This window comes from Anthonomus grandis, chromosome 6, assembly GCF_022605725.1.
Source record: "Anthonomus grandis grandis chromosome 6, icAntGran1.3, whole genome shotgun sequence".
NCBI classification, from domain to species: domain Eukaryota; kingdom Metazoa; phylum Arthropoda; class Insecta; order Coleoptera; family Curculionidae; genus Anthonomus; species Anthonomus grandis.
Genome location: NC_065551.1, coordinates 28,539,402 through 28,554,360, shown reverse-complemented (window position 1 = coordinate 28,554,360; position 14,959 = coordinate 28,539,402). Strand labels below are relative to the sequence as shown.

Below are 14,959 nucleotides of genomic sequence, written 5' to 3'. Positions count from 1 at the left end.
TCCAACAAACCGGCATTGTTTGCATGTTTAAGGAAGACAAATTAAATTCTGCAGGTTTATTATTTGGCGGCAAAATGGTGGCCCTGCTACTTTATTTAAATAAGTCAAGTTCTTTAATGAACATTAAAAAAAAAGGTAATTTAATAAACGTTTAATTAAAATGAATAGTGAAGAGCAAACTCACAGTTTATAAAATTTATTTTAAGTAGGGATGCTCTTTGTACCTTTTCTTTTAGCATTTAGCTTCCAATAAACAACTTTCCCATATCCTACCTAATATTATAATATAACTACCTACATATGTTAAAAAATAGCTAAACTGTTAAATTTTGCGAGATTGAAAACTATTTATCTAAAGGCAAATTTTCGACGACCAAAAAAATAGATTAAACTAAGAAATTTCGCTTTTAAAAAAAAATATTTTTAAGACCTGATAATTTTTAATTACCTTGTATTTAATAAATACAGCAGGATATGTTTAGGACTATGTTCGTGAGAATAAATTTGCAATTTTTAATAAATATAATAGATAAATAAAAAACTTTTTGCTACCATATTATTTTAGTAACAATGATTTCCTGGAAACATTGTACTTAAGTTTATTAGAACCGTAGCCAATTAAGTTATGCCTGAAAATATCTTAAAAATTCAGCAGTTTAACAAATATTCATTTATAATATGCTTTTTAAATTCTATTTATATTTGCCCCGATATTATTCAGTAGTTAAGCATTTTTACCTGATACGCTACCAATGGAGTTTACAGAAGAATTTCATTATTATTTTTACCATTTTACGAATTTACTATTTTACTTCCAATGGCAAAAAAAGACCGCAGAAGGCAAATATAATAGAAGCAAACTTATAAATTTCGTTTTCAATAATGACACACTTCTAATTTGTAATTGCGGTGATTTTCGGTTAAGGAATCCGAAGAGAATTTCAAATAAACATTTTGCGACAAAACTTATTTGCCATGAGTGTCAGTAAGGTTCTAACTAAGAAAGTTTTTTTTTCAAAGCTGAGATTACTAAAAGTAAATAATAGTTCTAAGCAAGTTCCAAGGATATTCTCAAAAAGTTTTAAGAACATTTTTTAAGATCTATTTTATTAGATCCTTTGCTTCATTTTAATTTAATGTATGGAATGGTTTCACTTCGGTTATTTAAATTTTGTTCTTGTCAATATTTCATATTAAAAGCAGAATTTGTAAACTAGAATTTGCGCAGAAATTAGTTTACATAGAAAGGCTTGTTAGTAATCTAGTTTGTCAAGTATAGTTAGGTTGCCAGTAAAGGAATGTTTTTAAGAGCAGGGTCTCCTTTGACTTAAAGAGGAGTTTGCTTTAATGAGCTCTTAGGTTACAAAGTTAAAATGACTGAAATTAAATAGAAGTTCCAAGCTTATAATGGATAAAAGAGCTTAGAACTCAATATATTATCTATTTGCAGAACGTGACTGGGTAAGTCATTAGAAAAATTAAATTTTCTATTATGCTTGCTTGAATTATGCCGGAAAAAATCATGAACATACAGAAATCCTAAGGGGGTTCACACCCAAACCAGGAACTGACCCAAAACGTAGTCTAAGTCCCACGTAGCCCATCTGCTACCCCAAACCCTTAAAGTCCTATAGGAGTTATGAATGAACCGGGTTTCATGGAAGGCTAGCTACTGTTCGCAGAATTCGCGCCTCTATCCAGTAAAATCAATACTGCCTTCGCTCTGGCAACCAATGGAAAATCAGCTTGTTGAATGCACGACCAATAGCGGCTCGACTGCGAAACATCGCAGGCGGTTTTCCTACCCCCGCACTTTTCATTGATAAGTGTGTGGGTGCCGAGGCAGGGGAAGTAACGGTTATAAGTAGGGCTCGAATATTGGGGATGACACATTTACTGGAGAGGCACGAAGGAAAGATAAGCCAGTGCATATAGTGCGTTACGGGCAGTTTGAATTTATTGTAGTATTTTGAGTGTTTCTGTGGTGCATTTGATCATAAATAATGGTAAGTGGATTGGTTTGGATGAATTTAATTATTATAAAAAAAAATTATTTTTAATAATTAGAACTTAATTTAATTTTACATTTTTAATAAAGTATATAATTTTTTCATTGTGCCATATGTAAATTATTTTTAAAGTTAGGTGTTATATAGAAATATATAAGAATATAAAAGTTTAAATTATATTTTAATTTATATGCAAACTTATGCGGGACCTAAAAAGGCACTATAAGTTATACCGCCATATAACCATAATTATTTTCATAAATATAGAAAATTGAAAATATAATTTCCCAGAAATTATAATAAATATTATTATAATATAAAAAGAGTAATTTTTAATTTAACTATTAATTTAAAACAAGTATACTGAAGTGAATGTACTATTATTTACTATGTTTATAGCTCCATAATTTATCAATGAAAAATTAAGTTTTTATCCAGTGATATTACAACATATGTTTTATCGATCCAAAATCTGTTGATCTAGGCCAAAGAAGATTAATTAAACATAAGTGCTATAATTATCTCGTTTTCAGAAACTACATGTAAAGGATTTTAGTTCTAGGGTATCGCGCTATCATAAAAACTAGATAATTTAGCACAAATAGCTTCAAACAAAATTCCTCATAGTATACAAGCTTCTTCTTTTTTTAATTCATATTTAAGACATTCTAACTCTTATTATTTGCGCTCTAGGTATTTAAAAAAAATTTGTTCACTTAATAATTTTTCTTCTGACTAGAATTACATTTTTGATATTTCTAACTTACGAGATGTTCCGACGCTAAATACACACTTGTTCATATAGATTACTTATTTGCTTTATCAGTTTTTCCCAAATAAATGCACAATTTACACTGAGATATCTATGTCATCGATATGTAACAGTGTTGTCATTATTTTACAAAATTTTCTTTATGGTTTTGGCTACCTTTATGTGCCATCTTGTAGAAACTTTCAATAATTCCAAGTTGTCAAATATTGCCAAAATACTTTTGACCCTTCTGGTTCTCTATCGCCATTCCTATATCACTATTTATGAACTTTCGTTATATTTCACTTACAAGAAAATTAAAAATGAGTGGGTAGATTAAACCAAAGACCTCTTTCGAGAATATACGAAAACTATCTCCAAAACCTCTTCTGAGACCTGATATCCATTACACATTATCAGTTATCCTTTAATATTTGTCATATTATTACATCCTCTGCATCTTGTGTATTTTAATGCAAAGTCAATGTTTGAATATGTTTCAAAAATAAAAAGTCGTTAAAATTTTATTTATTAAAATCCAGATTTCTGTTCCTCATTTTTTGATTCGTTCTTACTGTGAAATTAATATTGTCGTATCTTTATTATGTTTTTTTATATCTGCCTCTATGTACTGCAGAAACATAAATGATTAATTAAAGCAAAGGTAAATTAGAATAATACAATACAATCTATGCTGAAATTCATGAGCTCTGGAAAATAGAGCTGCTAAAAAAACTACATTTTGCGCACAATAGAATTTTAGGATAACGAGTTCGAAATAAATGTCTCCTATTCGAAAATTTGTTTTTTTTTTAATACACTATATTTACATTTCGTCCTTTATTCTGATTATCTATGACTATTTTAAAACAATGCAGTAATATGAGTGAAGAGTTACTACTAATTGATTGTTACAGCATATTTTAAAAACTTAGTTTATTTACTCCATAATTTAAAAGTTATTATTAACCAAATAAATTATGTTAAAATGCCTGAAATAATCAACTACTTCTCTTACTTAAACGACCCTTACTTCTCTTAACCTTGCTAGCTCTAGTTCATGTGGATTTTGCTTTTCCTATTTAACAATCCTTATCAAGTTATACTAAAAAGTATATACCAATGTTACCTACTTTTCTTCAAAAGTCAGAATTCGGTAAAGTGCCACCAAAGTTTTAGGTTTAATTTTTTAAATTAAAAGAAGCCAAAAAAAGATATTCCTAAGCGGAGAGTAAAAAAAAAACTTGAAAAACAAAAAAAAAACTTAAAAAGTCAAGTCCAGGAAAATATTTCAATTAATGTTCAACACAATGTACACCTATGATGTTCCCTAACCAGAAAAATATATACATATGCTTTGTTCAAAACTATCTCCACAACTTATCCTATAATTACCCTATTATACCTATAAACTATAATTACCCTATTCTCACTAGATTTGATCTTACCACCTTTTTAATAAAAAAAAGTTATATCTTATCCTAATACTCGAAGAAACCATTCCACGTATCTACAGTATTCTCAAATTAATAATAAATACCAAGCTACAAATACAAATGTACAAGTTCCCTAATTTTTTAAATTTAAGCGATTAAGAAAATTGTGACTTAAAGTAAAAAGTCATTTTAATACAAGGGAGGTAACTAGAGAAAGAAAAGTAAGTTGGGCGCCAGTGTTATTACAGTGAAAAAATAGGTTTCACAGTGAGATGGTAATAAGTGAACTCATCGAATCTTGTTTCAGTACTTTACTGCTTTCCGTTGAACCTAGTTATGTTGTTTTTGGAAGAAGCTAAAATTCCAGAATTTCTAGGCAGTTCCAACTACATTCCTGTACGGTATTTAGAGATCCATCAATTATTAACTCAGCAACTTGGGGCTATCCAGTCACGTTTAAATATATAGCCATAGTAAATTAATATAAGCCTTTATCAACCTCAGTAATGAGAATCTGGTCGAAACTAGACAGAATTTCGTTAAATTGTGGCTGACTGTCTTAACAAAATATTAAATAATGCATGCTCCAAAAAGTTTTCATAATTAGCGAGACATAATGTCGTTTCACGGGGTTTATCTCAAGCGCGTTTAACCCTTATCACTTTAATAACTAATGCTGTGGGCCAGGAACAGGCCTCAAAAGGTATATGTTACCGCCAATCCATGCATGAAATATCGCTAAAAGGAAATTTACATGCCAATGGTTGTCGCTGATTAGATTAGGCCTCGTGTTTGGTCTGTTCACTCTTTGACGTGGTTTGAATTTGCGTCGCAATATGAGTATGTGACGGATTTATTATTGATCGATACGGCTAACATTAGCTGTTATTTTTTTGCTTATCTGAAAATGATTGAAAATACAAAGAGTTATTCGAATAATAGTTAAAACTGAGTTACTGTATATTTAACCATATTTATATTATAAAAGCCTTTCTATAAATTAAAAAAATTTATATAGAACTAAAAACATTCTACGTTTGTTTTTTGTTCCAGATCGCACTAAAACTTCTTCCCATAGTGCAATTAATTCTTCTTTTCACCGACCTTACCACATGTTACCCTAGTAGCTTTTACAACTCAAGACGATTATCAAGAGCAGCTTATCGTCCAACTTACGACCCCTATGAATACTATTATTATACAAGAAGCCAACGATACCCATACAGTTACTATCCCACCTACACCCAAATGTACCCCGAGGAATATTATTATAATCAAGATGCTTATCATATGTATTATGCAAACCCGAGAACCTCAAAGTATGACTATTATAAATCTGCTTTGCCATATTATTACCAAGATATGCCCTTATCGAGAAATAAATACAACAACTACTATAATTACCAAGATATGAGCCCAGAGGATCAAGAGCGGTTGCTTCAAGAACTGGAAAGAGAAGAAAGGGAAAAGTCTCAGCCAATTGGGCACGAAATTCGTTACGAAAATGATGAGGATCCTGTCGGATCTATAGATGAAACAAATGCTGCCTTTTTAAACAATCTCATGATGCAACAAATGTATCAGGACTCAATGAAAGATGGTAGTCCTCAGTCTTATCCTTATTACGATCAGTATCGAGAATATCCTGCTGAAGCGCAATCTTCCAAAGTCATGCCTCGATGGGACGATGTCGCTTATGATAAGCCATTGAATCTAGAAGACGAAGAAGTCGAAGAACTGAAAGCACTCCCAAAGAAACCGAAGAATCGTAAAAACAAACAAAGAAAACAGCGAAAACAACAGGAGACGGTTCGATTTTTTGAAAACGAATCTCCGGTGAAAAGAAGTGACAGCGACGTTACTGTGTTTTCTGATAGAAAACCGATAGTCAAAGCAAACCTACCGACGGATAGTTATCCAATTGAGGGATCTAGAAGAGATGCTAGAGGACAAAAGGAGGAAGTTTTAATGAGGCCAGCGACACCTGTTAGGCATCCATTTAGTGATTCTGTCATTCAAATGATGCAGCATCAAGAGGAAAAAAAACGAACTCCTTCGGTCTATGATACCATCAAGTATATGTTGGATATGGAAAAGAAATATGAAGAAGTAAGTCATTGTGTTTATAATAAATATATTTCCTGTACCTATACATGCTAAATATTTTGCAGTTATTAGTTATTTCTTTAAATTTAAATTAATACATTTTTGGCAACGCAAATTTCTAAATAAAGAGTTGCTACGTTTATATTGATCCGGAGTCTAGAAAGAGGAACTTCCAAAACAAGATTCGCGATTTCATTCATGCCGACTGCACTGCGCTATAACTGGAGAGTTTGGCACGTTGCCAAAATTCTCAAATTCCGTTACATCACGGCTCCGTTTAGTCGCCCATGACGTCATTGCTCTTTCCCAGTGCTTTTTTGTTCAGTTGTTTGTTCTATTTGTGTAAAACTCTAGCCAGGATCTAGATTGATTATTTTATTACTTTAAAGTTCTATCTAGCTTACTTCCAGTTTTGTTATTGTCTAAGTGTAATCTTACTAACTCATATGACATACTAAGGAAAGATATCAGCTACTCAATTTGTTATTAGCTTTTTTTATATTTTATTCAAATGGTGCTTCTCATCTTCTTTAATTATATGACGCATGTTCATAAATTAGAGCCGCTTGGCAAAACAGGAAAATATATAGTACTCATATGGCACTTTTAGTTAACTATAAACCTACTTTACTTCTCTAGATATTAGTCGTTAACTTCTTAGTACTTTTTGTATCGCTGCATGAGCTTCTTAATTCTTACTAGCTGATCTTGAGTTGTCTTGATCACATCGCAGTTTTTGCACTATATATTATATTACATATTATTATATATGTTATACTACTCCTTGTATTTATATAAGGTGCTACTACCAAATGTTAAAAAATAAATCAAAAAGAAATGTGTGTTTAAGTACAGGAAGTAAATTACTTGAAGGTATGACTTAAATAAAATGTTTCTTAAAAAATTGAACAAATAATTTAAAAAAGATTAAGAAGCTTTTTTGATCGATTTTTTCATGGTGCAATAAAATTAAATGTTTTATAGGCAATGACGCCATACAGATTTTAATAAAGTCTTACGTTTTTTGTATGCTATAATTATTAGATGAAATATTCATACTTATTATAAATCCTGTTTACCGGTATTCTCTGGTTAACTTAGCCTAAAATTACGTTTCAATAAATTTGGGTAAACAAGTTTAGTTCTCCATCTCATATGTTTTTTTTCCATATTAGATGCATAACTTAAATGGACATATTTTTTTATTTTACAGGAATGTTTTATTTAAAGAGTGCTAAAATAATTTATTAAGCTAGAAAAATAAAAATACATGAAAAAATCTTATTAGGAAAATAAACCAATAAATTTGGCTTTGTGGGAATAGTAAAAAACAGATCGTGTAAATAAAATAAAGAGAGAATAAACTAAAAATAAAGATAAAACTGTTTACTGTTACAATTGGCCAGTTTTACTGCATTGCATCTACCGTCAATCATAAATAATTATAAAGCATAAATCTCACGTCACACATCGTAAGTCACACTTCATATAATCTCATTTTTTTTTAATTTGGAAAAAAAAATAAACTATGTAAAATTACTATTTCGCATACATTGACAATTAGCTATTAAAAATCGTTGCTCCTCTAAAAGCTGCCCCTTGCTTCTGCCTCTCACGTTTTAATTACTATTTTTTTTTATAACTTAACATTATATTTCTTGTAATCGTTTTAAATCCTTTCATAAAGTAAATACTAATGATAGTCCTTGCATCTGCCATACATTGATTCTTTTAGGTTAGTTTTTATTAAGAATTATTTAGCTGTTTTGTTTCTTATGTATATGATAGTTCACATATGGATTCCTTAATATAAGGAGCATGTGTAGTGTTTTTTTTATAATCGATGAACTGTCTTTTTTGTCATGCTTCCTTCTTTTTCATAAAAGTTATTCTTTTATTTTTCTTTTGACAAATAAATGATTTTGTTGTTTTGTTGTTGTTGCAAAAGCCAGAATTTAATTTCATGTTTCTATGTTAACAATCATGCTCTTAGATTTAATTTTTCATCAGATTGAGGCAAAGTTAAATATTCAATATGTACTGAGTCTAGAACTTTATATCTTTATAATGATATTTTCATTGTACATTATTTTTCCATTATCTATTATCTATCTATTGGAAAACCATGATGATTACTTACGATTACTGATAACAATCTGTGATTTGTAAATTAAGTAAGTGCATTAGTTAATTAAAAATCCTACCGCCTATTAACCTCATTTGTCATTTTTCTGTCTTCTTTAACAGTGTCCAACGAGTCTGTTTTTTGTTTAGCGATGTCTTTAATAGTCAAACAACGATCACAGTTTTTGATGTAGCTGTGAAACGATTTCATTAGTCAGGATACTGCGTCTGCCATTCTGGTGTTTGTCATGGAGATTTATTGGTCCATTTTTTAAATTTTAGCACCATGGTCTAACTTCTTCTTTACTTAATTTTTTCAATGAATTTCAGTAGCCAACGATTCTTTTACATACAAGAATGGTATGACAGAATGCACTTCGCAGGTGGCAGGATCAACGATTTTCGCGGAAATTGTGGTTTACATGCACGAACAACCTGACGACGTTTGAAATAAAAGAAATGCTGATAGTAGCTTTCAATATTTAAATGCATGCTAACAGCCTTCTTTTTAGACACGCACTCTGTGTTTTTATACACGACTAAATGCTAAAAAACAAAATTTAATTGAACATTTTGTTTTTTAGCATTTAGCATTTATTTTTATTTCTAAACCAATAAGAAATGTATGTCCAATTACAAAAAGTATATCTCATCTCGACTCATTTTCTTGATGATATAATTTGAGGAAAATGTTGTCCTAATGTTGCGAATTTTTAACTTATAATTAAATCAGATCATATATAAAGCATATGCGGTTCTAAAAATATAAACAAATAATTGATAAAACAATTAAGAAGAAGCTTTCTTATTCGGTTTAAATCCTTGTTACCAATAATTTGCTCCTATTTTCTGCCAACTTCATGGTGGAATAATATCAAATATGTTTTGTAAGCAATCACGGAATACAGATTTAAATAAGGTGTTAAGTTTTACGTTACTATTATTGGAAAACTATTCATTTATATTTTAAAATCCTGCTTACCGATATGTTTTTGAATTATTAAGTGCAAGTTATTGGAATTTTTTTGTACATATTATATGCATAACCTAAATGGATATAGATCATATTTTTTAATTTTAGTATAAATTCCTATTTTAAAAATGCCAAATTAATTTAATGTTTTTTAAAAAAAAAAAGATAAATGAAAAAAAAATTATTTTAAAAATGCACAATTAAATTTAGCTTTATGCGAAAAGTAAAAGCGTTTTACACAGACGCTTTACAAATAAAAGAAAGGAAGAATGAACTAAAAATAAAATTTCAATTGCAAGTTGTAAATGGTATCGGTTATTACTAAAGTCAAATAAATTATATTTTGCATGTTTACTGTTATAATTGGCCAGTTTTACTGCTCTGCATCTACCGTCGGCCATTAACATTTATAGAGCATAGATCTTACATAAATTACACTTTATAAAAATGTATATCTCACGGGAATAATTAATCGTGTTCTGGTGGTAGAAAACAAGCACCAGTGTAAGAATTTTACTGCACTAATGAATTGAGTGATGTTATGCATAGCTATTAAAAATCATTGCTCTTGTAAATCCAGAATTTAATTTCATGTTTTTATATTAACATTCATCCTGTTAGATTTGTAATTAGGTTTGATTGCATAGTTAAAAAATCAAAATCTATTTAGTCTTCGTGATAAGTTAAATAGATAAGAGGTCAAATAAAGCTCGGGTTTTAAATTTTAATATTGCCGACATTTCTTTATGAAAAGTAACAACTATTGTCCATAAGCATTATATATAAACATATTAAAAAGAAGTGAACTACAAAAAAAATGCTTAATATATACAATGATCTTTTTGGTATCTTTTCTACTTGCTTGCATTAAAATAGACTAACAATTGTTGATTTGTTAATTATGCCTAAACCGCATTAGATGCTTCAAAAACATTCCGCCTATAAACTTCTTTAGAAACATTTCTATTAGTTCTATATATCTACAAATATTTGTTACACAAATTTTATTAATGCAGCATTACCGAAGTAAATTTAAAACAATGTTTAAAGGGTTTTAATTAGCATCATATTAGCAATTCCAACTAATATTATAAATTGCCATGCATAACTTAAATGGATACGGCAATTACCAATTAAACCTCAATTATTAATTCTGTAAAAAAATTTTGCATGAAAATAAAATAAAAGTGTTTTTTATTTTTTTAAATTTTATCCAGTTAGGAAGCAGGATTAAAGAAATTCTTTTAATTTTTTGAAAAAAATTGCGAAAATAAAAATGTAGCTATTTCTAATATTTTGGCAAAAATAGAAAATCCTATTCACATATGATGACGTTCATTTACCTCTACGAAACATATCAATTATATTTCAAATGCAGATTGCAATTAAAGTTGCTTAGATCTCACTACGATCTTTGAGCTATATTAAATTTCAACATTTATTTTTCTTCTTCTATTTATAGGCCTTCCTATTATTAAACCATTGTAACTTCTCACCCTGGAATCCCAAAAGACAGTTGTTATATTTTTATAATTATTATGAATTACTCGTAGCTTACCGAAATACAGTTAACTGGCAAGAAATTTTCTATTATAAGAAAATAATTGAACCCTCGTTCGTTTTTCTTTTATTTTAACCGTCAATTATATTCGAAGCAAAAACGCCGAAGGAAAAACGAAGTAACATCCCTCTCGATAATTTAGTTATGGGGCAAAATTAAATTGGCTGGTGTATAGGTAGCTATTTCAGACGATGAAAAGACGTTAATAAATATCTGTCGAATAAAAAATTTATTGGCTTTAGCATAGATTTTTTTTTCAGGAACAAAAACAAGGCAAATCAGACCTTAGACCATCATTGAAGAAACGTATCGTATCAAGCGAGGACACTCTTACGAAACAGCTCTCTGTTTTAAAAAAAGCTCAGTAAATAATTGGTAATTATGTTTGAAATATGTGTAGATATAGTTTAGGTAACTATAACCGGAAAAAGAGGACACTGTATTCTTAGTAATAGAATTAGGAGATGTTTTAATAACTAATAAGTAAATAAGTCATGGGGCAATGGTGAAGAAGAATATATATTTTTTCTGGCCTATTTACTACTGCAGATTGTTATCACCAAGTGATTTCATTCTATATTAACAGCAGGTCATAACAACTTTCATCACATTGGTTGACAGTTGAAGTTTTGATTAGTGTTAAAACTGTCTTGTGATTTGAGTGTCACACCAAATGATCCAACTATAGAAATAGTCTTAAAGGTTGTTATATGGAATTTTAAGCTCTGGACTGATGTTAAAAAAAAATTTTTCGAACATAAATGTTACCAATTTCCAACCATTTAATAACGAATATATTTATATTCAGCCTATTTTCATTCTGTAAATTTCTAATGTGATAAATTCATCATGATAAACTAGTCTGCCTAAATCCATTAGATATCAACCTTTTTTATCAATGTAGTTTTCACGATATCAGATATCAGTGAAATGGGAGATTAGAAAAGTTTTTAAATATATTTAATCTATGGGGTTCAAAATAACTTAGAAATACATGTTTCTTTGTTTTTGAAATAGAACTAATAATATCGGATAGAGGCCTAGAGTTTCACGGATTTGAGTAAATTTGTTTAGCATGAAACCAGCTCTGTATGATTGTTGGGAATAATACTTTAAAGTGTTAACTATCTCCAATCATTTAAAAATCATGCAATTATATTTCCTGAAAGACGTGAATTTTATGAAGACTATAGGTTTTTTTTTATAAAAAGTAACTCTACATTGATTTCTTATTTGAAATATTGTAGTATTTAGCAATTTTCTAATATAATAGACTTAAAATGATAAAGCAGGCTTTATACTTAACATAGATCCTTATGATCTATTTAGACCACGAAAAAATTATTTCTTAAAATATATTCTTCTTTTACTAATACCTCTAAAGGTACTTCTAACTCCTCTTCTCATCCAACTACGCAATTTAAATCTTTAAACAATCTCATAATTCTGTTAGAATGTAGAATAGTACAGTAGAAGTTAACGAATCAAAGACTGATGAAATATAAGTATTAACTGAATTGTTAGAAATGAAAATCGTATTTATTTAAAACGCTGCTTTTAATTATTCCTTCCAATTAGGTAGCTAAATATTGTAAATAGATATATATTTACCACATAATTATAATATTGCCATAGCTTATAAAATATTAATAATATTTTAAAATAGCTACTTAGATGAGAAAAAATAGTGCTAAAAATCCTATAGAAAAACATGTAGTTGGATGTAAATAATGTAAAAATGAATAATTTTTAGGAGTGTGGGGCAAAACAACCTTAAAAATGTAATAGCCAGGAACATTAAAAAAACATTTAGATGATTAAAGTCAACCTGGTTTATTTCAACAGAAAATCATAATTAATTATTTCGTTTGCATTTAGTCCTTTAGCACCCGAATAAAGTTGTTGATTTTTGAAATTCTAATATATATTAAAGTTATATGTAATTTAGTAAACTGTGCTATTCACCTTCAGAAACTGCAGATTCTGTGATACAGAGAAAAAAGGACTGTGCTTGTTAGTTGTCAAATAACAAACAAAAAGTTAGAAAGACACTCTAGAAGAGTTTATGGTTTAATTTTCTCTCAAGCACTTTTTATGGTATTTTTGAATCAGCAGGTTATATAGTAGATAAATCTCAAAATATTTTAACAAATAATACCTAGGTTAAAATCACATTTAAAATAAGTAGAATCTTAGAATAGTGCTGAAAATACCTGCTTCTATTTTACTGACAATAAAATCTTGACACAATTGTATATATTTAAAAATCTGATTATTACCTTGCCAATAGTTATAGATAATCGGATATTAAGCTAGTTGTTGTCGCAAAACTATTAAAAATACAGCATAATATACATTAAGTTTAAATATATATTTTAACGTTGGTGTATAGAACACTAACTGTATTTTTTAAATAAAATATGTCATATAAAAGTTATTTATATGGTATATTTTAAGAAACTGTCAACCTTTAAGTATTAAGTATTAAAAATACTCCAAATTAATTCTGTCATATGGAAAAGTCACTCGTTTCACACTTCACTGAATCCTGAGCTTGTTCCATCACTTATCTTAATACTGAATGGCGTTTGGCTTTAAAATATTATAAAAGTAATTTGGCAGTATTTTTTTTTAAATTGGATTTAAAAATTAATTGTATCACATAATACCTTCAAAAAATAAATACAGCGTTAATAAAAAATTTAAATTTGAATTGACATATCAAAATTTCAGTTTTACTTTTAAAAATAATTCAGCTTTATTAAAGCTATTTATATAAAAGCTTTCTCGTGACTAGGTTATGATGTGATACAATTTTTTTATGGTCTGAGGTGCATAAGGCACATTTTTGTACATATCTCCTAATATTTTTTTACTAAAAATATGTAATTACTGAATATATTTTGATAATATATAAATAAAGAAATTATATCCCTTAAGCTACGATTACTGGATTCTAGGACAGAAAACGATTAATGAAGGAAATATCACGCTACCTGTGTGTAATTTACTACTAAACCATTAATATAATAATTATAATATCCATACTGACTGAAAAATAAATGTCAATACATAAAGCTAATTAAGTGTTTTATTTAATGCAATGTTAAAATTTTGACCAGTGTGGGATATAGTAGACTACTAACTAGCAAGGTACTATATTTTAAGATAAAATTTATGTTAAAAAGCATCCATAGGACAAGGATATTTTTTTTTATAATTTATTAAATTATGCTATTAAATATTAACCCTCAAAAACTGTTGATTCTGTAATATAGATAAAGGAGACAAGCAAATTTTCATTCGTCGATTAGTTCATCCCATTCAGGTATCACATTTTTTTTTTAAAATTGGGGGTTAAACATGGAATCTGGACGACAGCTGCATTTTGGTATCTTTACATATATTTTACATGAAGAGCGTCTCATTCACTCCATTAATGTTAGATTAAGAGGTATATTGACTCCAGACAAAAAAGTCTAGAAGTATTAAATCAGATGATCTTGCTGGCCAAGGAACTGGACCACCTCTACCACTCTATCTGTTATTCCAAGTCTGGTCTAGGAAAGCATAAAACTATGAGATGCAATACTCTGATATGAACTTTCCCGTTTGGCACTTAGAGTATCATTCAATCCTGGATTTTCCTTAGGTATATTGCAATAGATACCCTCAATTACAATCTTCTTTTATCAGTGAGTTCCTTAACTATTTTATAATCTCAGAATGGTTTGATCGGTAGTTATCACTTTATGGTCCGAATTTGATTGGTTATAAAATGAGAAAATGTATAGAAAACATTATTATAGAACTCTTTCCTATCAAAATAGTTATAAGTAATTTTATTATTAATTTAACCATTATTAAGATATCTGCACTTAAAGCCCTGGACTAATTCTTCTCGGTCTGGTCGACCCCATTTTTCTCAAATATCTCAGTTTCTATTAATCATATGAGAAAATTTACAGAAGACACTTCTCTAGTGACACTGCTGCAGCC

At 29.0% G+C, this 14,959-nt stretch overlaps 1 protein-coding gene across 1 annotated transcript; it reads left to right on the top strand.

The window, feature by feature from the left end:
* Positions 1–1,870: 1,870 nt before the first annotated feature.
* Positions 1,871–14,042, top strand: LOC126737862 (uncharacterized). Its single transcript, XM_050442933.1, has 3 exons — positions 1,871–2,006; positions 5,250–6,305; positions 11,221–14,042. The coding sequence occupies exons 1-3, from the start codon at positions 2,004–2,006 to the stop codon at positions 11,326–11,328; spliced, it is 1,167 nt and encodes a 388-aa protein (XP_050298890.1). The 5' UTR covers positions 1,871–2,003; the 3' UTR covers positions 11,329–14,042.
* Positions 14,043–14,959: the final 917 nt, after the last annotated feature.

Bases quoted from the DNA above. Each gene is read 5' to 3' on its own strand.
- LOC126737862 (XM_050442933.1), top strand. The intron at 6,306-11,220 runs GTAAGTCATTGT...TTTTTTTTTCAG, and splicing joins TGGAAAAGAAATATGAAGAA to GAACAAAAACAAGGCAAATC.